At 47.8% G+C, this 22,138-nt stretch overlaps 1 protein-coding gene across 1 annotated transcript in view; it reads left to right on the forward strand.

Moving 5' to 3' along the window:
- OLFML2B (olfactomedin like 2B) overlaps positions 1-22,138 on the forward strand; it is a 1,036,708-nt gene that overhangs the window by 146,914 nt on the left and 867,656 nt on the right. The window contains exon 3 of the mRNA XM_040408704.1: positions 7,683-7,790. Within this exon, the coding sequence (XP_040264638.1) occupies positions 7,683-7,790 (108 nt within the window). The remainder of the gene's footprint in view (positions 1-7,682; positions 7,791-22,138) is intronic.

The following is a 22,138-nucleotide window of genomic DNA, read 5'->3' on the forward strand; positions in this document are numbered from 1 at the left end:
AGCTTGTCCTTACCTCTGGGCAGCCTGGCACACATGAGCGACTACATGCTGCAGTGCCTGCGCAGCGACAGGAGAGTTGCCCACATTTTAACGTGTGCGGACTACTGGGTTGCCACCCTGCTGGATCCCCGGTACAAAGACAATGTGCCCACCTTACTTCCTACACTGGAGCGTGATAGGAAGATGCGCGAGTACAAGCGCACGTTGGTAGACGCGCTACTGAGAGCATTCCCAAATGTCACAGGGGAACCAGTGGAAGCCCAAGGCGAAGGCAGAGGAGGAGCAAGAGGTCGCCAACGCAGCTGTGTCACGGCCAGCTCCTCTGAGGGCAGGGTTAGCATGGCAGAGATGTGGAAAAGTTTTGTCAACACGCCACAGCTAACTGCACCACCACCTGATACGGAACGTGTTAGCAGGAGGCAACATTTCACTAACATGGTGGAACAGTACCTGTGCACACCCCTCCACGTACTGACTGATGGTTTGGCCCCATTCAACTTCTGGGTCTCCAAATTGTCCACGTGGCCAGAGCTAGCCTTTTATGCCTTGGAGGTGCTGGCCTGCCCGGCGGCCAGCGTTTTGTCTGAACGTGTATTCAGCACGGCAGGGGGCGTCATTACAGACAAACGCAGCGGACAAGCTGACGTTCATAAAAATGAACCAGGCATGGATCCCACAGGACCTGTCCATCCCTTGTGCAGATTAGATATTAACTACCTCCCCTTAACAATATATTATTCTACTCCAGGGCACTTCCTCATTCAATACTATTTTTAATTTCATTTTACCATTATATTGCGGGGCAACCCAAAGTTGAATGAACCTCTCCTCTGTCTGGGTGCCGGGGCCTAAATGTGTGACAGTGGCCTGTTCCAGTGGTGGGTGACGTGAAGCCTGATTCTCTGCTATGACATGAAGACAGATTCTGCGCTAACATAAGGCCAGATTCTCTGTTACGGGACCTCTCTCCTCTGCCTGGGTGCCTGGGCCTAAATGTGTGACAGTGGCCTGTTCCAGTGGTGGGTTACGTGAAGCCTGATTCTCTGCTATGACATGAAGACAGATTCTGCGCTGACATAAGGCCAGATTCTCTGTTACGGGACCGCTCTCCTCTGTCTGGGTGTCGGGGCCTAAATATGTGACAGTGGCCTCTTCCAGTGGTGGGTGACATGAAGCCAGATTCTCTGCTATGGCATGAAGAGACTGATTCTCTGCTGACATGAAGCCAGATTCTTTGCTATGGCATGAAGAGACTGATTCTCTGCTGACGTGAAGCCAAATTCTCTGCTATGGGACCTCTGTCCAATTGATATTGGGTCATTTATATTTTTTTAATTTTTATTTTAATTCATTTCCCTATCCACATTTGTTTGCAGGGGATTTACCTACATGTTGCTGCCTTTTGCAGCCATCTAGCTCTTTCCTTGGCTGTTTTACAGCCTTTTTAGTGCCCAAAAGTTCGGGTCCCCATTGACTTCAATGGGGTTCGGGTTCGGGATGAAGTTCGGTTCGGGTTCGGATCCCGAACCCGAACATTTCCGGGAAGTTCGGCCGAACTTCTCGAACCCAAACATCCAGGTGTTCGCTCAACTCTACTCCCTCCTAGTGGAAGGGGGAGAATCCCCTTGGAGATTAAAGGTGTCACGGACAGCCGCTACTAAGTCAGCCACCATGGTAGGGAGCTTAGGCGGAGGGTCCCGCTCCATGACCTCATCCGAGCCGGACAACTCCCCTTCAGACTTGCGCTCCCTAGGGGGGGGGGGGGAGAGTTGTCTGAACACGCCTCTAGACGAGGGGGGGAAGCGGAGTCATCCGAGGAGGGATGCTGACCCTCCCGCTGCCTCTTAGTAGTTAGGCGTCCTCTGCGGGAACCACTGCGAGGAGACTGAGTGGTAGGCGCCACAGGGTTGGAAACTGCCATACGTTCCATAAAGGATATGGCTGCCTTGGCGACTAAGGACAAATCATCGGCCGCACTGGACATGGCGGATGCGCAAGCGGGGGCCGCAGACTCCGCAGGGACCGTGGGTGGGCTGGTCTGGGCAGGAGAAGGGGGAGAAGGGTGATCCTGTCCAGGGGCAGGGCAGGAGGCACAGGTACCAGTGACCGAAAGTGGGAAAAGACACTCAATACAGGACCCTATTGGGGTCTGAGAAGAGGTTTTAACAGACTTAGGCTTAGGCATGATGGCAACCCACAAACAAGAACAGAAGCTGCAGCTAGAAAGAACTGAAACGTCCTACCACCTAGGCAACAGCACAGGAAAAAAAAACACCCAGAGGAGCAGGGGAGCAGCCACACGGCAAGAGGAGCTTCTTGTCAGAGGGAGTAAGAAGCCGGAGCGAAGCGCTAGGCTCCGCCCCCAGAACGCGTCCTAGAAGCGCTAAAAGAGCGCGCGCTTCACTGCCTGTATTATAGGAAAAAATGGCCTCCGGCGCCGAACGCGGTGTAGCGGGGGTCAAAGAAAGTACAGTACCGCCTGCAGAGGAGTTGGAAGCCCCCGAATGAAGCGGGAGGCCGCCGCTGATGTGTGCTGCTGAGGTAGTAGAAAAGAGTGCGCCGGCATCGGCGCCGCTCTGATAACAGAGCTGCCGCTGAAAAGGTGGGAGCCAATAGCTGATGAAACCCAGTATGGGTAGCTGCCCTTAATAAGTGCCCCCAGAGCCCCAGCACCCCAGACAGAACACCCAAGTCTCCGTTCACCCAGGCGGCCCATAGTATCATGCAGGGTGGGGAGGGTGGGAGGGGGAGGGAAGCAGAGAGTCCTGTATGTACTTATCTGCTCCTGAAGTCTTCTCCCTCAGACCGATACCAGCTGGGCTCACCTCTTCAGGCATCTGACTCACCCGAGTTCAGTGCTCTGGATGGAGGGCAGCAGCAGGAGACTCAGGTGCTGGTGGGATGCCGGAGCTAACAGGTCGAGCCCGGATCCACTTGTCTTCTTGGGGGACAAATGGAAGCAGCCAGGCATCGTCCGAAGACGGCGGCGGGCACTCCACGGGGGACCAGGAAGGCGCTATGCCGACCTGTGTTCCCATCTAGAAGAAAAACAACAAAAGGGAGTAGAATAAAAAGTGTCATCCTCCTTCATCAGACACTAAGCAAAGACTGAGTTTCTCCTGGTGGAGCCTGGGGGTATAGCCCGAGGAGGAGGAGCTCTCTTTTATGTTGCATAGTGTCCCTCCTACTAATACCTCTCTAAGTTATACCCATGGTTTGTGTCCCCCAATGGAAAAAAGTATGAGAAAATAAAAATAACTCAGACAACCACTTTAACAGCTCAACACAGAACGACTTCTTCTCACTGTGCACAAGCATTTCCCTGCCTGCTTATGAACCAATCAGTATAAGCACTCCACCCACTTCCTCCCAGGTCTTCCCTTTGTGGGTTTTCCCACCAACACGTGCAGCATAATGGCACTGTGCACCATTTTACTGTAATAATCTGAAGTGAACATGAAAATCTTTGGGTTTGTTTGGCAAATGTATTTTTTAGAAATTTGCAATGAACCTGGTTCATTCCGAATCCATTAATTCAATCTTAATATAAATGTATAATGAAAGTTAATTTCAGCTGTTGGGAATTGGTAGTTATTGGGACAGGAAAGTATGGGGGTAATTTATTATACTGAAATAGGCCTATATTAGGTATTGTAACGGACCGTTTCAGCAGACAAGGGGTTAAAATCCGTTTAGGCGATATGCCCCTTTTCTGAGAGACAGGCACAGCTACTGCAGGACACCAACCTCCCGAACTGGATACAAAGTTGCACTCCAAGAATCAGCTTACACTCCTGGCAATCAGTCTCTAACAGCATACAGCGGATCCCCCCAATAACGAGACAAGGCTTTGTGTTGAGGGTCAAGCAGTGGTCTGAGGTGCTGGCACACCCAGCCTGGTTTTTATTACAGTTGTTGCAATTACAGGTCCGCCCACAGGGAGGTATAAAACAACCAAGCCCATCTGGTGTACACGCCCCTAGGGGACCAGAATGAAGACTTGTGACATAGGACAGATATGCAGCACTGTAGGATACACAGAGACAATACATCCCCACAATGCATCATGGTTTCCTCCTCTCTGCCCTGGAGACACCCAAGACGTAATCCAATTATCTCTCAAGACAAAGAGAAATCACCAATACACATGTGCAGACAACAGGACACACATCACCCTTTAAACACACAATGGGACAATGGCACAATAGAAACACACCCAGCATTTTCCTCCCAAGCTGACAAGTTACACTTATTATAAATTGTTACAACTTTGTGAGTTTACATTGGCCATACATATAACTTACATCAATTTAAACAGTATAACTTGGGGACAAACCTATCCAAAATTCACTTGAATCGGTTCAGGGGTTTAAAAGTTAGTATGGGCCATAATCCTGAGGCAAGAGGCTGATAAACAGGCCTCTCCAAAACCCAGTGGCGAGGTTGGTTTCGCCACACATCTCCCCCCCCCCCCAGGGAAGACTAACCAGATACCTGACCTCACGCCGGTCGGTACCTGAGTTAGTCTGGCAGCCCACCCACAACCCAATACTGGACCTGTTGCATTTGGTAGCCTGTCTCTGTCCAGTGAGTCCACCAAGGTTATGTTGGAAGCTGGTACCCCCGGTCTCTGTGTTGCTCCCTGGCTTAGAATCTGGTTGTTGGAGGGGGAGAACGACTGTCTCTACCCCCTGTGCTGTAGGTGCAGAGACCACGGTCCCATCTGCACTGTTGTGGGGGTTACTGTCTCCCCCTGGTGCGTTAAGCTGCCGCTGGGGAGAGGGGGTAACGAGATCCTCTCCCATACATACTTCCAGCCGCTGGGGAGGGCGACCGACCGTCTCCGCTCCCAATACAGTGTCCTGCTGCTGGGGAAAGTAGACGGGGCTCTCTATTCCCTGCTGGACACTCTGCCGCTGGGGAATGGAGACTGGGCTCCCAATTCCCAAAAAATCACTCTGCTGCTGGGGGGCAGGAACAACTACCTCTGCCCCCTGTAACTCAGCCTGCCGCTGGGGAGGGAGGACGCTGCTCTCCTCTCCCTGCATTTCACCCTGCCTTCCCGGCATATCACTCTGCTGCTGGGGGGCAGGGACAACTACCTCTGCCCCCTGTAACTCAGCCTGCCGCTGGGGAGGGAGGACGCTGCTCTCCTCTCCCTGCACTTCACACTGCCGCTGGGGAATGGAGACTGGGCTCCCAATTCCCTGCAATTTCAAACTGCCGCTGGGGAATGGAGACTGGGCTCCCAATTCCCTGCTGGACACTCTGCCGCTGGGGAGGGGAGACTGAGCTCTCTCTGTCCCGCAACTGTAATTTCCGATGGAGGTCCACCCAACGTGGCAGCTGACCGTCACCTTCTGCCAGGTATAGTAGGGTCTTGAACACTAGACTCCTCACGAACTTCACGTATTTCTCAGCTGGATTGGGTCCGAAGAAGTTCAGCCGCAACCACATCATACGGTCAAATTCCTCCACAGAGTATCTGTACTCCACTGCTGGTTCCATCCTGGTGCTTTTAGGGTCGCTGTACTGAGACATGCGTTGCCCTTAAGTTGTAAAATCCAAAGAAATGGTGTCTCCTGTAGCTGTCCTTCTGGCTGTAGGAACGATCCCGCTGCTTGCCACCAATGTAACGGACCATTTCAGCAGACAAGGGGTTAAAATCCGTTTAGGCGATATGCCCCTTTTCTGAGAGACAGGCACAGCTACTGCAGGACACCAACCTCCCGAACTGCATACAAAGTAGCACTCCAAACTGGAACCTCACGAATAGCTGCTAGCAGACGAACAGGAATCAGCTTACACTCCTGGCAATCAGTCTCTAACAGCATACAGCGGATCCCCCCAATAATGAGACAAGGCTCCGTGTTGAGGGTCAAGCAGTGGTCTGAGGTGCTGGCACACCCAGCCTGGTTTTTATTACAGTTGTTGCAATTACAGGTCCGCCCACAGGGAGGTATAAAACAACCAAGCCCATCTGGTGTACACGCCCCTAGGGGACCAGAATGAAGACTTGTGACATAGGACAGATATGCAGCACTGTAGGATACACAGAGACAATACATCCCCACAATGCATCATGGTTTCCTCCTCTCTGCCCTGGAGACACCCGAGGCGTAATCCAATTATCTCTCAAGACAAAGAGAAATCACCAATACACATGTGAAGACAACAGGACAGACATCACTTTTTAAACACACAATGGGACAATGGCACAATAGAAACACACCCAGCATTTTCCTCCCACGCTGACAAGTTACACTTATTATAAATTGTTACAACTTTGTGAGTTTACATTGGCCATACATATAACTTACATCAATTTAAACAGTATAACTTGGGGACAAACCTATCCAAAATTCACTTGAATCGGTTCAGGGGTTTAAAAGTTAGTATGGGCCATAATCCTGAGGCAAGAGGCTGATAAACAGGCCTCTCCAAAACCCAGTGGCGAGGTTGGTTTCGCCACAGGTATATTTCAAGCGCAGATGACGGCGCAATGGTTAGTTGCACCACTATCTGCGACTTCTCCCAGCTCATGCCAGGACTAAAATTGTGGGTGTGGCGTGGGCAGGGAAGGGGACGAGCCAGCAGGCTCCTCTCATTCATCATTTTGTACACCTGTTTTAGGTGTTGAAAATGGTCTAAATGTAAGACAGCTAGGAAGCTGTCTTAAATTTAGACCTGGCGCTGGATGCGCCAAAGTTATTGAAAGGCCTGCGCCTCTTCATAACTTCGGCGGATCCTGCACCAGCTTAGGGCTTTATTAAGATCGGCATCTAAAATGCCAGTCTTAATGAAGGTGCCCCTATACACTGTATCTATAGTCATCTCCTCACTTTGGCTTTTGTACTAGTGTAACGTGCTTTTTATAGAAAGTGCAATTTAAAGAGGACTTTTCACCAGTTTGTACTTTAGAATAGCGATACCTCACACTGTAGCCCATGTTCAGTAGATGTGATATCGCAAATTTTTTTTCTTGATCAGCTCCTCCATTGTGCCGATGTGCCACTTGTTCTGTTTAGGTGCGCTGTATGCTAATTAATAGCATTAGAACACCGGGGAGTAGACATCAGTTTTTCTTCTATCTGGCTGTGGTGCTGTCCAATGACAGCGGAGTGCGTCACAGCCATTGAGAAAAAACAGCTCACCTTCTCCCTGTGACACGCTCCGCTGTGATTGGACAGCACCACAGCCAGATAGAAGAAACTCCTACGGAGCAAAGCTGATATCTCCTCCCCGGTGTTCCGATACTATTAATTAGCATACAGCACACCTAAACAGAACGAGGGGCACGGAGGAGCGGATTAAGAAGAAAAAAAATTGTGATATCACATCTACTGAACATGGGCTACAGTGTGAGGTATTGCTTTTCTGTTGAAAGGTCCTCTTTAAAACGTTGCAAGATCAAAAGAAAGTTCAGAGTACATATTTTGAATTTCCAGCTGTTGGTCAAAGCAGGATGATGTCTTAAATCAAACAGACAAAAATGTACTCATATACCGTACAGTACTTGCACAATTCCAGAGTGATTTCCATATTAGGTTTACTTTATTAACTTTGCTTAATGATTTTAATGCTAATCCATATAGCCTATACAGATTTCGTTACTTATTGTAAACTTTGAAATGCAGGTTTCAGTATTGATGTTAATGTTATTATATGTTCTTTAACTGCAGCTCTCAACTATTATAGAAATGCTAGAAGGGGCCTTCTATGGGCTAGATCTACTAAAGCTGCATACTGTCACCACGAAAATTGTTGGCCGAGTTGAGAAACTTGAGGAGGTAAGTTTCCCTCTTAAAGGAGGCACATATGGCATGATTACCACTCCATGGGCAGAATTGCAGATGGTTTCAAGAGTCATAAGGCAGGGTGTAGCTATAAAAGTATACAAGCAAAAAAATCAAGTTATGTATCACAGATGTGCATATTGCCTAATATATCCTCCATTCATACAAGTACCTTTCTCCACATATATAGTACAACATGCTTTGGTAGAAGCAAATAACTAACACAACTACTACCGTATGTTTAAATTTTTAAACGTTATATTTTATTTACCAGAAGCAACAAAAAACAAGGCCCCTTTACAACTGTACCATAGTTGCAATTAGAGATGAGCGAATTTCTCAAAAATTCGATTCGACCAGTTCACTGAATTTTCCAAAAAAACTTGGTTCAATCCGAATTTATTTGGTGCGAATTGCATTAAAAACAGCTATTTCCTGTCTGCCGAGAGCCTTTATAGTGGCTTAGAACACTGTGCCTTGCAGTAACACGCATAGGTTTTCTGCTGTGGTAGTAAAACAATACTGTGAGTCAGTATGACATGTAGATGACAGGCCTTTCTCTTAGAATCACTGCACACTTCACTTATTTGGGCAGTTACGGGGCCAAAACTGAGCAAATAACTCAAGTGTGAACTCAGCCTTACAGGTCAATGTTAGCACCACGTATAAAGAACCGTGCAGAGTCCCAAGATCCTACTAAGAGCGCACTCCTTTTACACCAATTCACTGATTCCACAGATTTCTATAGAACCTATTCTATTAAACACTTATACAAGTAGAGCTAACCCCGACAGAGTGGAGTGGGTGTCAGCAGTAAGTTTGTGTTGACGTCACTGATTATTTTGCCCTTCCTCTGATCCATCAGAACAATAACCCCCAAAAATGGATCCTGTCTGTGGAGCATTCGCCTTCACTCGGTCAGCATTTGGTCAGTAATCCATCAGTATTGCTAAAGCCCAAAAAACAGGAGTGGATCCAAAACAGAGATGACACGTGAATAAAATATTTGCATGTCTTCTGTGTTTTGTACCCGCTACTGCTTTTGGTTACCAAATCATAAGCTAATTCTGATGCAAAATAGGGACCATGTCATGCAGGCCTTACAGCTGTTACATAGATAGGATCCGTCGTGCGTCTCATTTTTCCTTCCTTCTGACAGATCAGAAGAAGGGTCAAATAAATGATTGTCAGCCAGGCCGAAAGGCAAAATAGTGGCCAAGTGAAGTGGGGAGGGTGGGGACAGCATGATAAGTCCACAGAGTGGCCCAATGACAGAGTTTGGAGGTGGCAGCAGCATTAGGAGTAGGCCACAGGGTGGAAGAATGACAGTATGGAGGTGGCAGCAGCAGAATCAGGAGGCCACAGAGTGGCACAATGACCGAGTGTGGAGGTGGCAGCAGCAGCAGAATCAGGAGGAGGCCACAAGATGGCACAATGACAGTGTAGAGGTGGTGGCAGCATCAGGAGACCTGAGTGGTGAGGTTTGAGCAGCATCAGGAGACCACAGAGTGACCCATTGACAGAGTGGGGAGGTGGGTGGGAATACCAGTACCAGCTGAAGATGGTGGGTGAAAGAAGGAGCACTTGGCATCAGATGTGTGGCATTAGGCGGGTGGCAGCATCAGAATAGAAGCTGAGGCAGGTATCCAGAAGAAACCGGTCTCTTTTGTCAAAGTGTTGGTGTGGCACCATGGATTATCTAGTCTAATACATCAGATATTGGTGGGTGGAAATCCTGGCTGATCCACGCCTGATTCATGTTGACAAAGGTCAGTCTCTCCACATTTTGGGTAGACAGGCAAGTTCTTCTTGGGGTAACTATGGCCCACTAAGCACCCTTTATGATGCCACACTACTGGCCAGGCAGGACAGCTTTTCAAAGGCAAACTCTGCTAGTTGCAGCCACAAATCCAGTTTGGCTACCTAGTAGTCCAGTGGATCTTCAATGTGGGGTGGCAGGGTACTGTCCAAGTATGCCACCACCTGCTAGTTCAGGTCCTGCTCCAGGTCTAGCTACTGCTTCTAGGGAGTAGTCTCTTTATAGGCGGGTGAAGAAAGCTGCTCATCAGCGACTTTAGACTCAAATTGCTGCCGATTGACCTGAAACTGCTTACTTCTACCCCCTCACTCTGCCACAGCAGCCATGGCAGAGAAACGTGAGCGCAGAGGCCCCCCCGGTCAGACCTGCAAGAGGATGGACAATGGCGCAGATCGGCAGAGGCCAACTGACTACATAGGATGTCTCTATAGTAGTTCCGTTTCTCTTTGCTCTCAGCGGGTGTAAGAAAGGCCCCCCGTGTAGCGAGGGTCCAAAAATGTGAGAGCCAGAAGTCATCCCTCTGCCGAATGCTGACAATTTGGCTGTCACTACACAAGCAAGTGAGCATGCATCGGGCCATTTGTGCAAGTGACTCAGAGGGACTCCCTGCCTCCATCTCCACTGCATACTGCCACGGTGTGTCTGGGTCCAATGCCTCGTCTTCCTCATCAACCTGTAGGTCCTCTGGCTGTTCCTGCTCCTCCTCTCCTGTCACCTGTGTATAAAAACCACCCATTTCGCTACACATTGCTTGTGCTCCAATGTTCTCCTCCGCCTGCTCCTCCAGTTCAGCCCCCACAGGGTTCATGTGGCCGTGAGATCTAGTCTCGATGTCTCCAGTCCCCTGACAGCCAGATTTATCAGCATCTGTTCCAGGACATGAAGCAGTGAAATGACGTTGTTCATACCGTAGTCCTGGCGACTGACAAATAATGTGGCCTCCTCAAAGGGCCTGAGCAAATAGCAGGTGTCACGCATGAGCTGCCACTGGCTGACATCGACGTTACACAGGGTAGTACTCCTGTCTGCTTGGATCATCAAGAAAATGTTTATGGCCTTTCTCTGTTCGTATAGTCGGTCCAACATATGGAGGGTGTAATTCCAATGGTTGGAAACGTCACATATCAGCCTATGTTGGGGGATTCCGTTCTGCCGCTGCAGCTTTGCGGTGTAGGGGGGTCTGAAGTGCATACAAAGTTTCCTGGCCATTTTCAGGAGGTCTTGCAGATGGGTGGAAGACTTCAGGAACCGATTGACAAACAGATTAAACACGTGTGCCATGCAGGGCTCATGGCTCAGCCCCCCTTGATGCAGCGCCGACACTCTTCCCATTGTCGGTGATCATGGTTCCGATTTTGAGTTGTCGAGGAGAAAGCCAGGATTCGATTTCTTGATGAAGGACACTGGGTAGTTCCTCCCCTGTGTGACTCCGTTCGCCCAGGTAAACATGGTGCCCGGATGTCCACAAAAAACAGAGTCATGACACTGACCCAGCAGTTGGAGACGAAACTGTACGGGAATAAACAACTTATCTGTAGGAGTGGATGGCGGAGCTAGGTGTTGTTCAGCCTTGATGAGAATATACTTCACAGTGAATGGGTAGCTTATTAAGTTTAAAACATAACATTTATTAATGTATAAAGATAAAATAATGGGCCCTTCTAAACTAGACACTACTTTATAATAACCACTAGTTACACTAATCTCCTATAAAAAATGGGCGGAGATGGGAAAGGACCATATATAGGGATAGCAATAATGTAAAGAAACAGGGTGAAGGGTAGCCAGGTACCAAGGCAGAAGGACACAGCGCTGGGTCCAGGGCCGTCTTTTCGAATGGGCACGCTGGGCAGTTGCCCGGGGGCCCCACTTGCCTGGGGGCCCGCCTGCCCAGTGAACCCACCAGCCAACTTCCCAACCGTCATTTAGCAGCGTTGCCGCCAGGGCCGTCTTTACCAAGGGGCAAAAGGGGCAGCTGCCCTGGGCCCAGTTGCTCCTGGGGGGGCCCAAGGCAGCTGCCTCTTGAGCCCTGCTAGCTACTGCCCCGGGTGTCAGGCTGTCGGCTACACAGGCATCATGATCGTACTGTGTTAATGATCTTAATTCTAGGACCTTAATGAGTTTTGATCTAGGACCTTAATGACATCATTACCATGTGACCAGTAACCTAGCAATTACTGGTCACATGGCTATGAAGTCATCACAGGTCCTATCAGGAGTGTTGCAGAAGTTAACTGTGGAGCTTTTCTGTGTAAAGATTACATCAGAAAAAGGTGACATGGGGTTGTTATTTTAATATACTGTAAACTACTGTATAGTGGGGTGCTGTGTACTGTGTGGGGGGCTGTATACTGTGTGGGGGCCTGTATACTGTGTGGTGGGCTGTATATTGTGTGGTGGGCTATATATTGTGTAATGGGCTGTATATTGTGTGGTGGGCTGTATACTGTGTGTGGGGGGGGGGGGTGGCCTGTATACTGTGTGGTGGGCTGTATAGTGTGGGGGGCCTGTATAGTGTGGGGGGCCTGTATAGTGTGGGGGGGGGCTGTATAGTGGGGGGAGTGCTATACTGCTGTACTGTATAGTGTGGGAGGCTGTATACTGTGGGTGCGGTATAGTGTAGAGTGCTGTACTGTATAGTGTGGGGGGCTGTATCGTGTATAGTTTGGGGTGCTGTATACAGTGAGGTGCTGTATAGTGTGGGGGTCTATACTGCTCTACTATATACTGTGGGGTACTGTATAGTGTGGGGTGCTAAACTGCATACTGTGTGGTGCTGTATACTATAGGGTGCTATACTGCATACTGTGTGGTGCTGTATACTATAGGGTGTATACTATTCTAGTGCGTGATTGTGTAGACAGGGCCCCAGTGCACTGTATTGCCCGGGGGCCTATAATGCTCTTAAGATGGCACTGGCTGGGTCGAGACCCTAGGTAGCCCTGTCCCTATATATCCTCACTCCTATCCACTGCACTATCCCTATTGTCACCCTCCCTAATTGTGGACTGCCCAGCTTTGCCCGATAGACAGAATACGGTCCTATAGATGGTATCACTAACAAAGAGGGCATAAAAACTGGCAATAAAGATGTGATGAACAAGATCATGTGTAATCACAGCTGGCAAAAAGTCACCTGTAATGCCTGAAAAAGTTTATACACACAAAGGATGTATAATATCAGATGATCATAATGTCCCAAGAATATAAATATTCAAATGATCATGGAGTCCCGACGCGTTTCCTCAGTAATACCTGATTCGTCAGGGGACAAAATTACACTGCGTACAGAATTATTAGGCAAATGAGTATTTTGACCACATCATCCTCTTTATGCATGTTGTCTTACTCCAAGCTGTATAGGCTCGAAAGCCTACTACCAATTAAGCATATTAGGTGATGTGCATCTCTGTAATGAGAAGGGCTGTGGTCTAACGACATCAACACCCTATATTAGGTGTGCATAATTATTATGCAACTTCCTTTCCTTTGGCAAAATGGGTCAAAAGAAGGACTTGACAGGCTCAGAAAAGTCAAAAATAGTGAGATATCTTGCAGAGGGCTGCAGCACTCTTAAAATTGCAAAGCTTCTGAAGCGTGATCATCGAACAATCAAGCGTTTCATTCAAAATAGTCAACAGGGTCGCAAGAAGCGTGTGGAAAAACCAAGACGCAAAATAACTGCCCATGAACTGAGAAAAGTCAAGCGTGCAGCTGCCAAGATGCCACTTGCCACCAGTTTGGCCATATATCCGAGCTGCAACATCACTGGAGTGCCCAAAAGCACAAGGTGTGCAATACTCAGAGACATGGCCAAGGTAAGAAAGGCTGAAAGACGACCACCACTGAACAAGACACACAAGCTGAAACGTCAAGACTGGGCCAAGAAATATCTCAAGACTGATTTTTCTAAGGTTTTATGGACTGATGAAATGAGAGTGAGTCTTGATGGGCCAGATGGATGGGCCCGTGGCTGGATTGGTAAAGGGCAGAGAGCTCCAGTCCGACTCAGACGCCAGCAAGGTGGAGGTGGAGTACTGGTTTGGGCTGGTATCATCAAAGATGAGCTTGTGGGGCCTTTTCGGGTTGAGGATGGAGTCAAGCTCAACTCCCAGTCCTACTGCCAGTTTCTGGAAGACACCTTCTTCAAGCAGTGGTACAGGAAGAAGTCTGCATCCTTCAAGAAAAACATGATTTTCATGCAGGACAATGCTCCATCACACGCGTCCAAGTACTCCACAGCGTGGCTGGCAAGAAAGGGTATAAAAGAAGAAAATCTAATGACATGGCCTCCTTGTTCACCTGATCTGAACCCCATTGAGAACCTGTGGTCCATCATCAAATGTGAGATTTACAAGGAGGGAAAACAGTACACCTCTCTGAACAGTGTCTGGGAGGCTGTGGTTGCTGCTGCACGCAATGTTGATGGTGAACAGATCAAAACACTGACAGAATCCATGGATGGCAGGCTTTTGAGTGTCCTTGCAAAGAAAGGTGGCTATATTGGTCACTGATTTGTTTTTGTTTTGTTTTTGAATGTCAGAAATGTATATTTGTGAATGGTGAGATGTTATATTGGTTTCACTGGTAAAAATAAATAATTGAAATGGGTATATATTTGTTTTTTGTTAAGTTGCCTAATAATTATGCACAGTAATAGTCACCTGCACACACAGATATCCCCCTAAAATAGCTAAAACTAAAAACAAACTAAAAACTACTTCCAAAAAAATTCAGCTTTGATATTAATGAGTTTTTCGGGTTCATTGAGAACATGGTTGTTGTTCAATAATAAAATTAATCCTCAAAAATACAACTTGCCTAATAATTCTGCACTCCCTGTATATCTAAAAAGCCCCTAGACTGGGGTCACTTATCCAGCCAAAAAGAGGGGTCACAGAGAGCACATTAAAATACCATACCTGATAAGCTAATACAGTCCATCTTGTAATGGACAGCTATGCAGCAGTTAAAATGCCCAGGTAGGTTATAATGTGGGCTCCAGCCAGCCAAACGTTGTAGTAATAAAGGCCGATTTACCCTCTAGTTCACATGGCCTGTGGTAGTTCCTGGTATTTAGTCTCTGATCGTGTAGATAACAAGATAGTGTAGTCAGTATTTGATGTACACTATTATCCAGGTATGAGGGCCGAGACCTGGGAAATAAACCAGGAATAACCAGAGGTCACCAGTCTCAACTGCACAAGAGGTATACTTGTCAGTGAGGCTCTAATCCAAACATGGTGAACCAATGGTGGTCAAATCATAAATGCATCACATTAGTTAGAAGTATCTATTTAGTACACCTCCAGACCAATTATAAATGCATCACATTAGTTGAAAGTATCTATTTGGTACACATTATAACCGATCTCCCACTAGTAATGTCACTAGCAGACGTTAGAGACCAGTACAATGCTCTGTGCTTATCAAATGCTCTAACAATATGATATGAAAGCATGTAAGCAAACGGCTTATCTGTCCAGTTGTCGATGGTAACTGTTCCCAGATAGGAGTAGATGGAGAGTACTCCTTGGCGTCCCGCGTGTAGCAGTGGCAATGAACGCCCCCTCATTGTCATGCAGCGTCATAGTCACGTGATGCATCAGCTGTTCCGCCTATAATCACGTGACCCTATTCCTTCCTATGACGCTTAGCGTGGAGGCGGGTTCCTGCTGCCAGGTAACCTAAACGGAACTCAGCCTTCATAATGAAACCGAGATTCATACATTTAAGGTGACCCAAGCAAAGCGCCGCCTTCACTTGTTATGTTTTAGACGGTGAACGCTCTCCACTACGCATGCATGAGGTGGGTGTATTGTGGTGCAGAGATGAAGTCAAAGGGCAAGTAAGCTCAACCTCTGCTCCCAATAAGATCTAAAATATTTTCCATTGGTCTGCCTGGTCTGCAGATCACCTAATGGAATATCAGAGTGGCGGAGGGGACCGGATCATATTGCTGAAATGCAGAGTGATGTATAGTGATGAGCGGCAGGGGCAATTTTCGAATTTGCGATATTTCGCGAATATTTGGGCGAATATTCGCCATATATTCGAAAATTCGCGAATTCATGATCTCCAGGCATACCAGTGGGACAGTACCTACGCATCAGGAGGAACTCTTCCACCTGGGATTCATTTAAAGTAGAGGCTGACGACCTTAGAAGTCGATTTCGGGAAAGGGGATACCCAGATGCGGTCCTCAAAAGCGCCTTCAAAAGAGCATGTGGGAGCAAGAGAGATGACCTTCTCTATCCTAAACCTAAAAAACCGGAGACTGGCCTGATACGCCTTATAGGCACATTTGACGACTCTTCGGAAGAGGTTAAACAGATACTAAGGAAACATTGGGAGGTCCTCCTCATTGATCCAGACATTAAAAAAGTGATCCCCGAAACAGCACAGGTCACTTAACGTAGGGGCCTCAGTCTTAGGCCTCATGCACACGACCGTTGTGTGCATCCACGGCCGTTGTTCCGTTTTCCTTTTTTTTTCGCGGACCCATTGACTTTCAAAGGGTCAGTGGAAAAATCGGAAAATGTACCGTTTGGCTTCCGCGTCCGTGATCCGTTTTTCCAGTCTGTGAAAAAAATATGACCTGTCCTATTTTTTTCACGGACAACGGTTCACGGACCCATTCAAGTCAATGGGTCCGTGAAAAACACGGATGCACACAAGATAGTCATCCGCGTCCGTGATCAGTGTCCGTGATCCGTGTTCGTTTTTCCTATCATTTTCAATGAAAGCTTGACTTAGTTTTTATTTTCACTTTTCATGTCTGTGGATCCTCCGAAAATCAAGGAAGACCCACGGAAGAAAAAACGGTCACAGATCACTGAACAACGGAAAACCGTTTTGCGGACCGCAAAAAAAAAAACGGTCGTGTGCATGAGGCCTTAGGGATCGCCTAGTACACAGCCACTACAGTGATACACGTGATTCTAAGGATACATGGCTCCAACGTCCAATCGGTTGTTTTCACTGTAGTGGTTGTGTGGCGTGTGGACATATTTTAAAGGGACGGTCGTTCTATGCCAATGTCCCCGGCAAGTGTTACCAAATCAGACACTTCATAAATTGTCGCACCAGGGGAGTGATCTACAGGGCCAACTGCAAATGTGGTCTTGAGTACATTGGGAAAACTACCCGTGAGTTGCGACGACGGATAGGTGAACATTTAGGTGACATTAGGAATGATAGAGACACACCTATTGCCAAACATATCAACATGATACATGGTAGTGACGCATCGGAGCTGAGATTTATGGGCATCGAAGTAGTCGCGAGACCAAAAAGGGGAGGGGATTGGGACCGGAGGATATTGCAGAGAGAGACTTGGTGGATATTTCACCTTCAAACTGTGGCCCCTATGGGTCTAAACGAGCAATTGTCGTTTGGATGCTATATTGAACCCTAATACATCACTCTGCATTTCAGCAATATGATCCGGTCCCCTCCGCCACTCCTGAGAGGTGCTGAATGTTGATGGAGCTGCTGTAATAATAAATAATTTTGCTGGTGTGATATACTGAGTCACATTATTATACTTTTTGTTGTTTTACTGATAGAAGATGAACTTTGAATTGTGGTTGCGCCGAAGCGATTGATTGGAAACAACAGTTATCTGAGGAATCACCTTAAAAACTCTGATATTCCATTAGGTGATCTGCAGACCAGGCAGACCAATGGAAAATATTTTAGATCTTATTGGGAGCAGAGGTTGAGCTTACTTGCCCTTTGACTTCATCTCTGCACCACAATACACCCACCTCATGCATGCGTAGTGGAGAGTGTTCGCCGTCTAAAACATAACAAGTGAAGGCAGCGCTTTGTTTGGTCACCTTAAATGTATGAATCTCGGTTTCATTATGAAGGCTGAGTTCCGTTTAGGTTACCTGGCAGCAGGAACCCGCCTCCACGCTAAGCGTCATAGGAAGGAATAGGGTCACGTGATTATAGGCGGAACAGCGGATGCATCACGTGACTATGACGCTGCATGACAATGAGGGGGCGTTGAATGGGGTTGGAGCTTCCTGGCTTTTATGACCCGCGAACATGGCTTCATTGCCACTGCTACACGCGGGACGCCAAGGAGCACCCTCCATCTACTCCTATCTGGGAACAGTTACCATCGACAACTGGACAGATAAGCCGTTTGCTTACATGCTTTCATATCATATTGTTAGAGCATTTGATAAGCACAGAGCATTGTACTGGTCTCTAACGTCTGCTAGTGACATTACTAGTGGGAGATCGGTTATAATGTGTACCAAATAGATACTTTCAACTAATGTGATGCATTTATAATTGGTCTGGAGGTGTACTAAATAGATACTTCTAACTAATGTGATGCATTTATGATTTGACCACCATTGGTTCACCATGTTTGGATTAGAGCCTCACTGACAAGTACACCTCTTGTGCAGTTGAGACTGGTGACCTCTGGTTATTCCTGGTTTATTTCCCTGGTCTCGGCACTCATACCTGGATAATAGTGTACATTAAATACTGACTACACTATCTTGTTCTCTACACAATCAGAGACTAAATACCAGGAACTACCACAGGCCATGTGAACTAGAGGGTAAATCGGCCTTTATTACTACAACGTTTGGCTGGCTGGAGCCCACATTATAACCTACCTGTGTATTTTAACTGCTGCATAGCTGTCCATTACAAGATGGACTGTATTAGCTTATCAGGTCAAGTCAATGGGTCCGTGAAAAAACACGGATGCACACAAGATTGGCATCCACGTCTGTGACCCGTGGCTGTAGGCTACTTTCACACAGACGGATCAAGTTAGAATATACTAAGAACTGTGTACATGACTGCCCCCTGCTGCCTGGCAGCACCCGATCTCTTACAGGGGGCTGTGATCCGCACAATTAACCCCTCAGGTGCGTATCATAGCCCCCTGTAAGAGATCAGGTGCTGCCAGGCAGGAGGGGGCAGACCCCCCTCCCCTGTATTTAACTCATTGGTGGCCAGTGCGGCCCCCCTCCCTCCCTCCCCAGTATTATATTCATTGGTGGCCAGTGCGGCCTACCCTCTCCCCCCTAATTAAAATCACCTTCCCCCATCATTGGTGGCTAGTGCAGCCTCCCCTCTTCCCCCCCCCTAATTAAAATCACCCCCCCATCATTGGTGGCCAGTGCGGCCTCCCCTCTCCCCCCCCCTAATTAAAATCACCTTCCCCCATCATTGGTGGCAGCTGAGAGTTCCGATCGGAGTCCCAGTTTAATTGCTGGGGCTCCGATCGGTAACCATGGCAAACAGGATGCTACTGCAGTCCTGGTTGCCATGGTTACTTAGCAATTTTTAGAAGCATTATACTTACCTGCGATGTCTGACCGGCCAGGCGCTCCTCCTACTGGTAAGTGACAGGTCTGTGCTATAAGCAATGCGCCACACAGACCTTTCACTTACCAGTAGGAGGAGCGCCCGGCCGGTCACAGACATCGCAGGTAAGTATAATGCTTCTAAAAATTGCTAAGTACCCATGGCAACCAGGACTGCAGTAGCGTCCTGGTTGCCATGGTTACCGATCGGAGCCCCAGCAATTAAACTGGGACTCCGATCGGAACTCTCCGCTGCCACCAATGATGGGGGAAGGTGATTTTAATTGGGAGGGGGTAGAGGGGAGGCCGCACTGGCCACCAATGATGGGGGGGTGATTTTAATTAGGGAGGGGGGGAGAGGGGAGGCCGCACTGGCCACCAATGATGGGGGGGTGATTTTAATTAGGGGGGGGAGAGGGTAGGCCGCACTGGCCACCAATGAATATAATACTGGGGAGGGAGGGGGGCCGCACTGGCCACCAATGAGTTAAATACAGGGGAGGGAGGGGGGCCGCACTGGCCACCAATGAGTTAAATACAGGGGAGGGAGGGGGGCCGCACTGGTCACCAATGAGTTAATTGTGCGGATCACAGCCCCCTGTAAGAGATTGGGTGCTGCCAGGCAGCAGGGGGCAGTTATGTACAAAGTTCTTAGTATATTCTAACTTGAAGCGTCCCCATCACTATGGGAACGCCTCTGTGTTAGAATATACTGTCGGATATGAGTTTTCACGATATAACTCAAATCCGATGGTATATTTTAACATACAGGCGTTCCCATGGTGATCGGGACGCTTCAAGTTAAAATATACCATCGGATTGGAGAAAACTCTGATCCGATGGTATAATAGGGACTCCTGACTTTACATTGAAAGTCAATGGGGGACGGATCCGTTTGCAATTGCACCATATTGTGTCAATGTCAAACGGATCCGTCCCTATTGACTTGCATTGTAAGTCAGGACAGATCGGCCAGGCGGACACCAAAACGACTTTTTCTTCATGTCCGTGGATCCTCCAAAAATCAAGGAAGACCCACGGAAGAAAAAACGGACACGGATCACGGACCTACGGACCCTGTTTTTGCGGACCTTAAAAAAAACGGTCGTGTGCATGAGGCCTAAATTGTATGCTCCTCTTAAATCAATCTTAGAAAACCAGGCCGGCCCTAATACCGGGTTAAATAAATCCGGAATCAATAGGAGGGAGTAAGTATTCCGGATAGTGATCTAATTTAATTTCCGGTAATCTATACAGGGTCTAAGACTACCATCCTTCTTAACAAAGAAAAACCCCGCCCCATAGGAGAAACCGAGGGTCTAATGTGCCCCTTAATGACACTCTCCTTAATGTAATCTTCCATGGCCTCACGTTCAGGTTTGGAAAGATTGTAAATACAGCCCTTAGGAAACCTTGCCCCCTTCTCCAGGACTATGGCGCAATCATAAGGCCTATGGGGAGGAATATTAGAACCCAGAGAAATGGTTATAGGAACTAAAAGCTTACTCTTAGTAATAACAGGGAGTACCTGGTCCCTTGGTGGTCTTGTCTTGGAAGCCTTATCAGAAAGGATCTTCTTTGGACACTGATTGATCCAATGGTCAGGATCTCCACAGTAGAAACAGATCCCACGTCTGCGGCGCTGATCCCCTCTGGTCATCCCAATTTGCATAGATTCTTCAGAGGAGACCTCCACACCACTCCTGGTGCAACCCTCAGACTGGACCAGTACCTGGGAAGAGAACTGTCGTTCCTGTCGTTTTTCTCTTACACGTCGGTCGAGTCGGACTGCTAGGGTCATAGTCTCCTCAAGAGTCTCAGGGAGCTGATAACTCACTAGTAGGTCTTTTAGATTATCAGATAGGCCTGACCTGAATTGACACTTAAGAGCTAGCTCGTTCCACCCTGAGGGAACACACCACCTTCTAAATTGGGTGCAATACTCCTCCGCAGAGAGGTTGCCTTGAACCAATGTTTTTAGCGCAGTTTTGGCTACCAGGGCACTGTCTGGTTTATTATACAGGGTACCCAGAGCCTGAAAAAAAACCTCTACCGTGGTTAAACAACAAGCATCAGGGGGTAAAGAAAAGGCCCACTCCTGGGGATCCCCCTGTAAGCGGGAAATAACAATGCCCACCCGTTGGCTTTCCGACCCAGAAGACAAGGGGTGTAAACTAAAATACAATTTACAGCTCTCCTTAAAAGAGTGAAACTTCCTCCGAACTCCAGAGAAGGGCTGTGGAAGCTTGATCAGTGGCTCCATATGAGGGCTCAAGTTCGGACCAGTCCTATTTCTAGGGAAAGAATCTTCTCCCCTAGCTCCTGCACCATCTTCATCAGGTTTGACACATGTGTAGTGTCCCACTAGGTAAAGGTGGGCACTACACAAAAGGGGTTAATGTGTCTTAATTGCATTTAATGTCATGTGTATGCAATGTTCCCCTGTGTTAATGCTTAGCAGGCCTAGTTAGGGTGTAGTTAGACATCCCAGATGTTAGAGGGAGCTAGAGAGCCCTAGATATATATAGGTAGGCCCAGTGCCTGTAACAGGCCCAGTGCCTGTTCTCTTCCCAGGTACTGGTCCAGTCTGAGGGTTGCACCAGGAGTGGTGTGGAGGTCTCCTCTGAAGAATCTATGCAAATTGGGATGACCAGAGGGGATCAGCGCCGCAGACGTGGGATCTGTTTCTACTGTGGAGATCATGACCATTGGATCAATCAGTGTCCAAAGAAGATCCTTTCTGATAAGGCTTCCAAGACAAGACCACCAAGGGACCAGGTACTCCCTGTTATTACTAAGAGTAAGCTTTTAGTTCCTATAACCATTTCTCTGGGTTCTAATATTCCTCCCCATAGGCCTTATGATTGCGCCATAGTCCTGGAGAAGGGGGCAAGGTTTCCTAAGGGCTGTATTTACAATCTTTCCAAACCTGAACGTGAGGCCATGGAAGATTACATTAAGGAGAGTGTCATTAAGGGGCACATTAGACCCTCGGTTTCTCCTATGGGGCGGGGTTTTTCTTTGTTAAGAAGGATGGTAGTCTTAGACCCTGTATAGATTACCGGAAATTAAATTAGATCACTATCCGGAATACTTACTCCCTCCTATTGATTCCGGATTTATTTAACCCGGTATTAGGGCCGGCCTGGTTTTCTAAGATTGATTTAAGAGGAGCATACAAT

Source organism: Bufo bufo, chromosome 9 (genome assembly GCF_905171765.1).
Source record: "Bufo bufo chromosome 9, aBufBuf1.1, whole genome shotgun sequence".
Taxonomy (NCBI): Eukaryota; Metazoa; Chordata; class Amphibia; order Anura; family Bufonidae; genus Bufo; species Bufo bufo.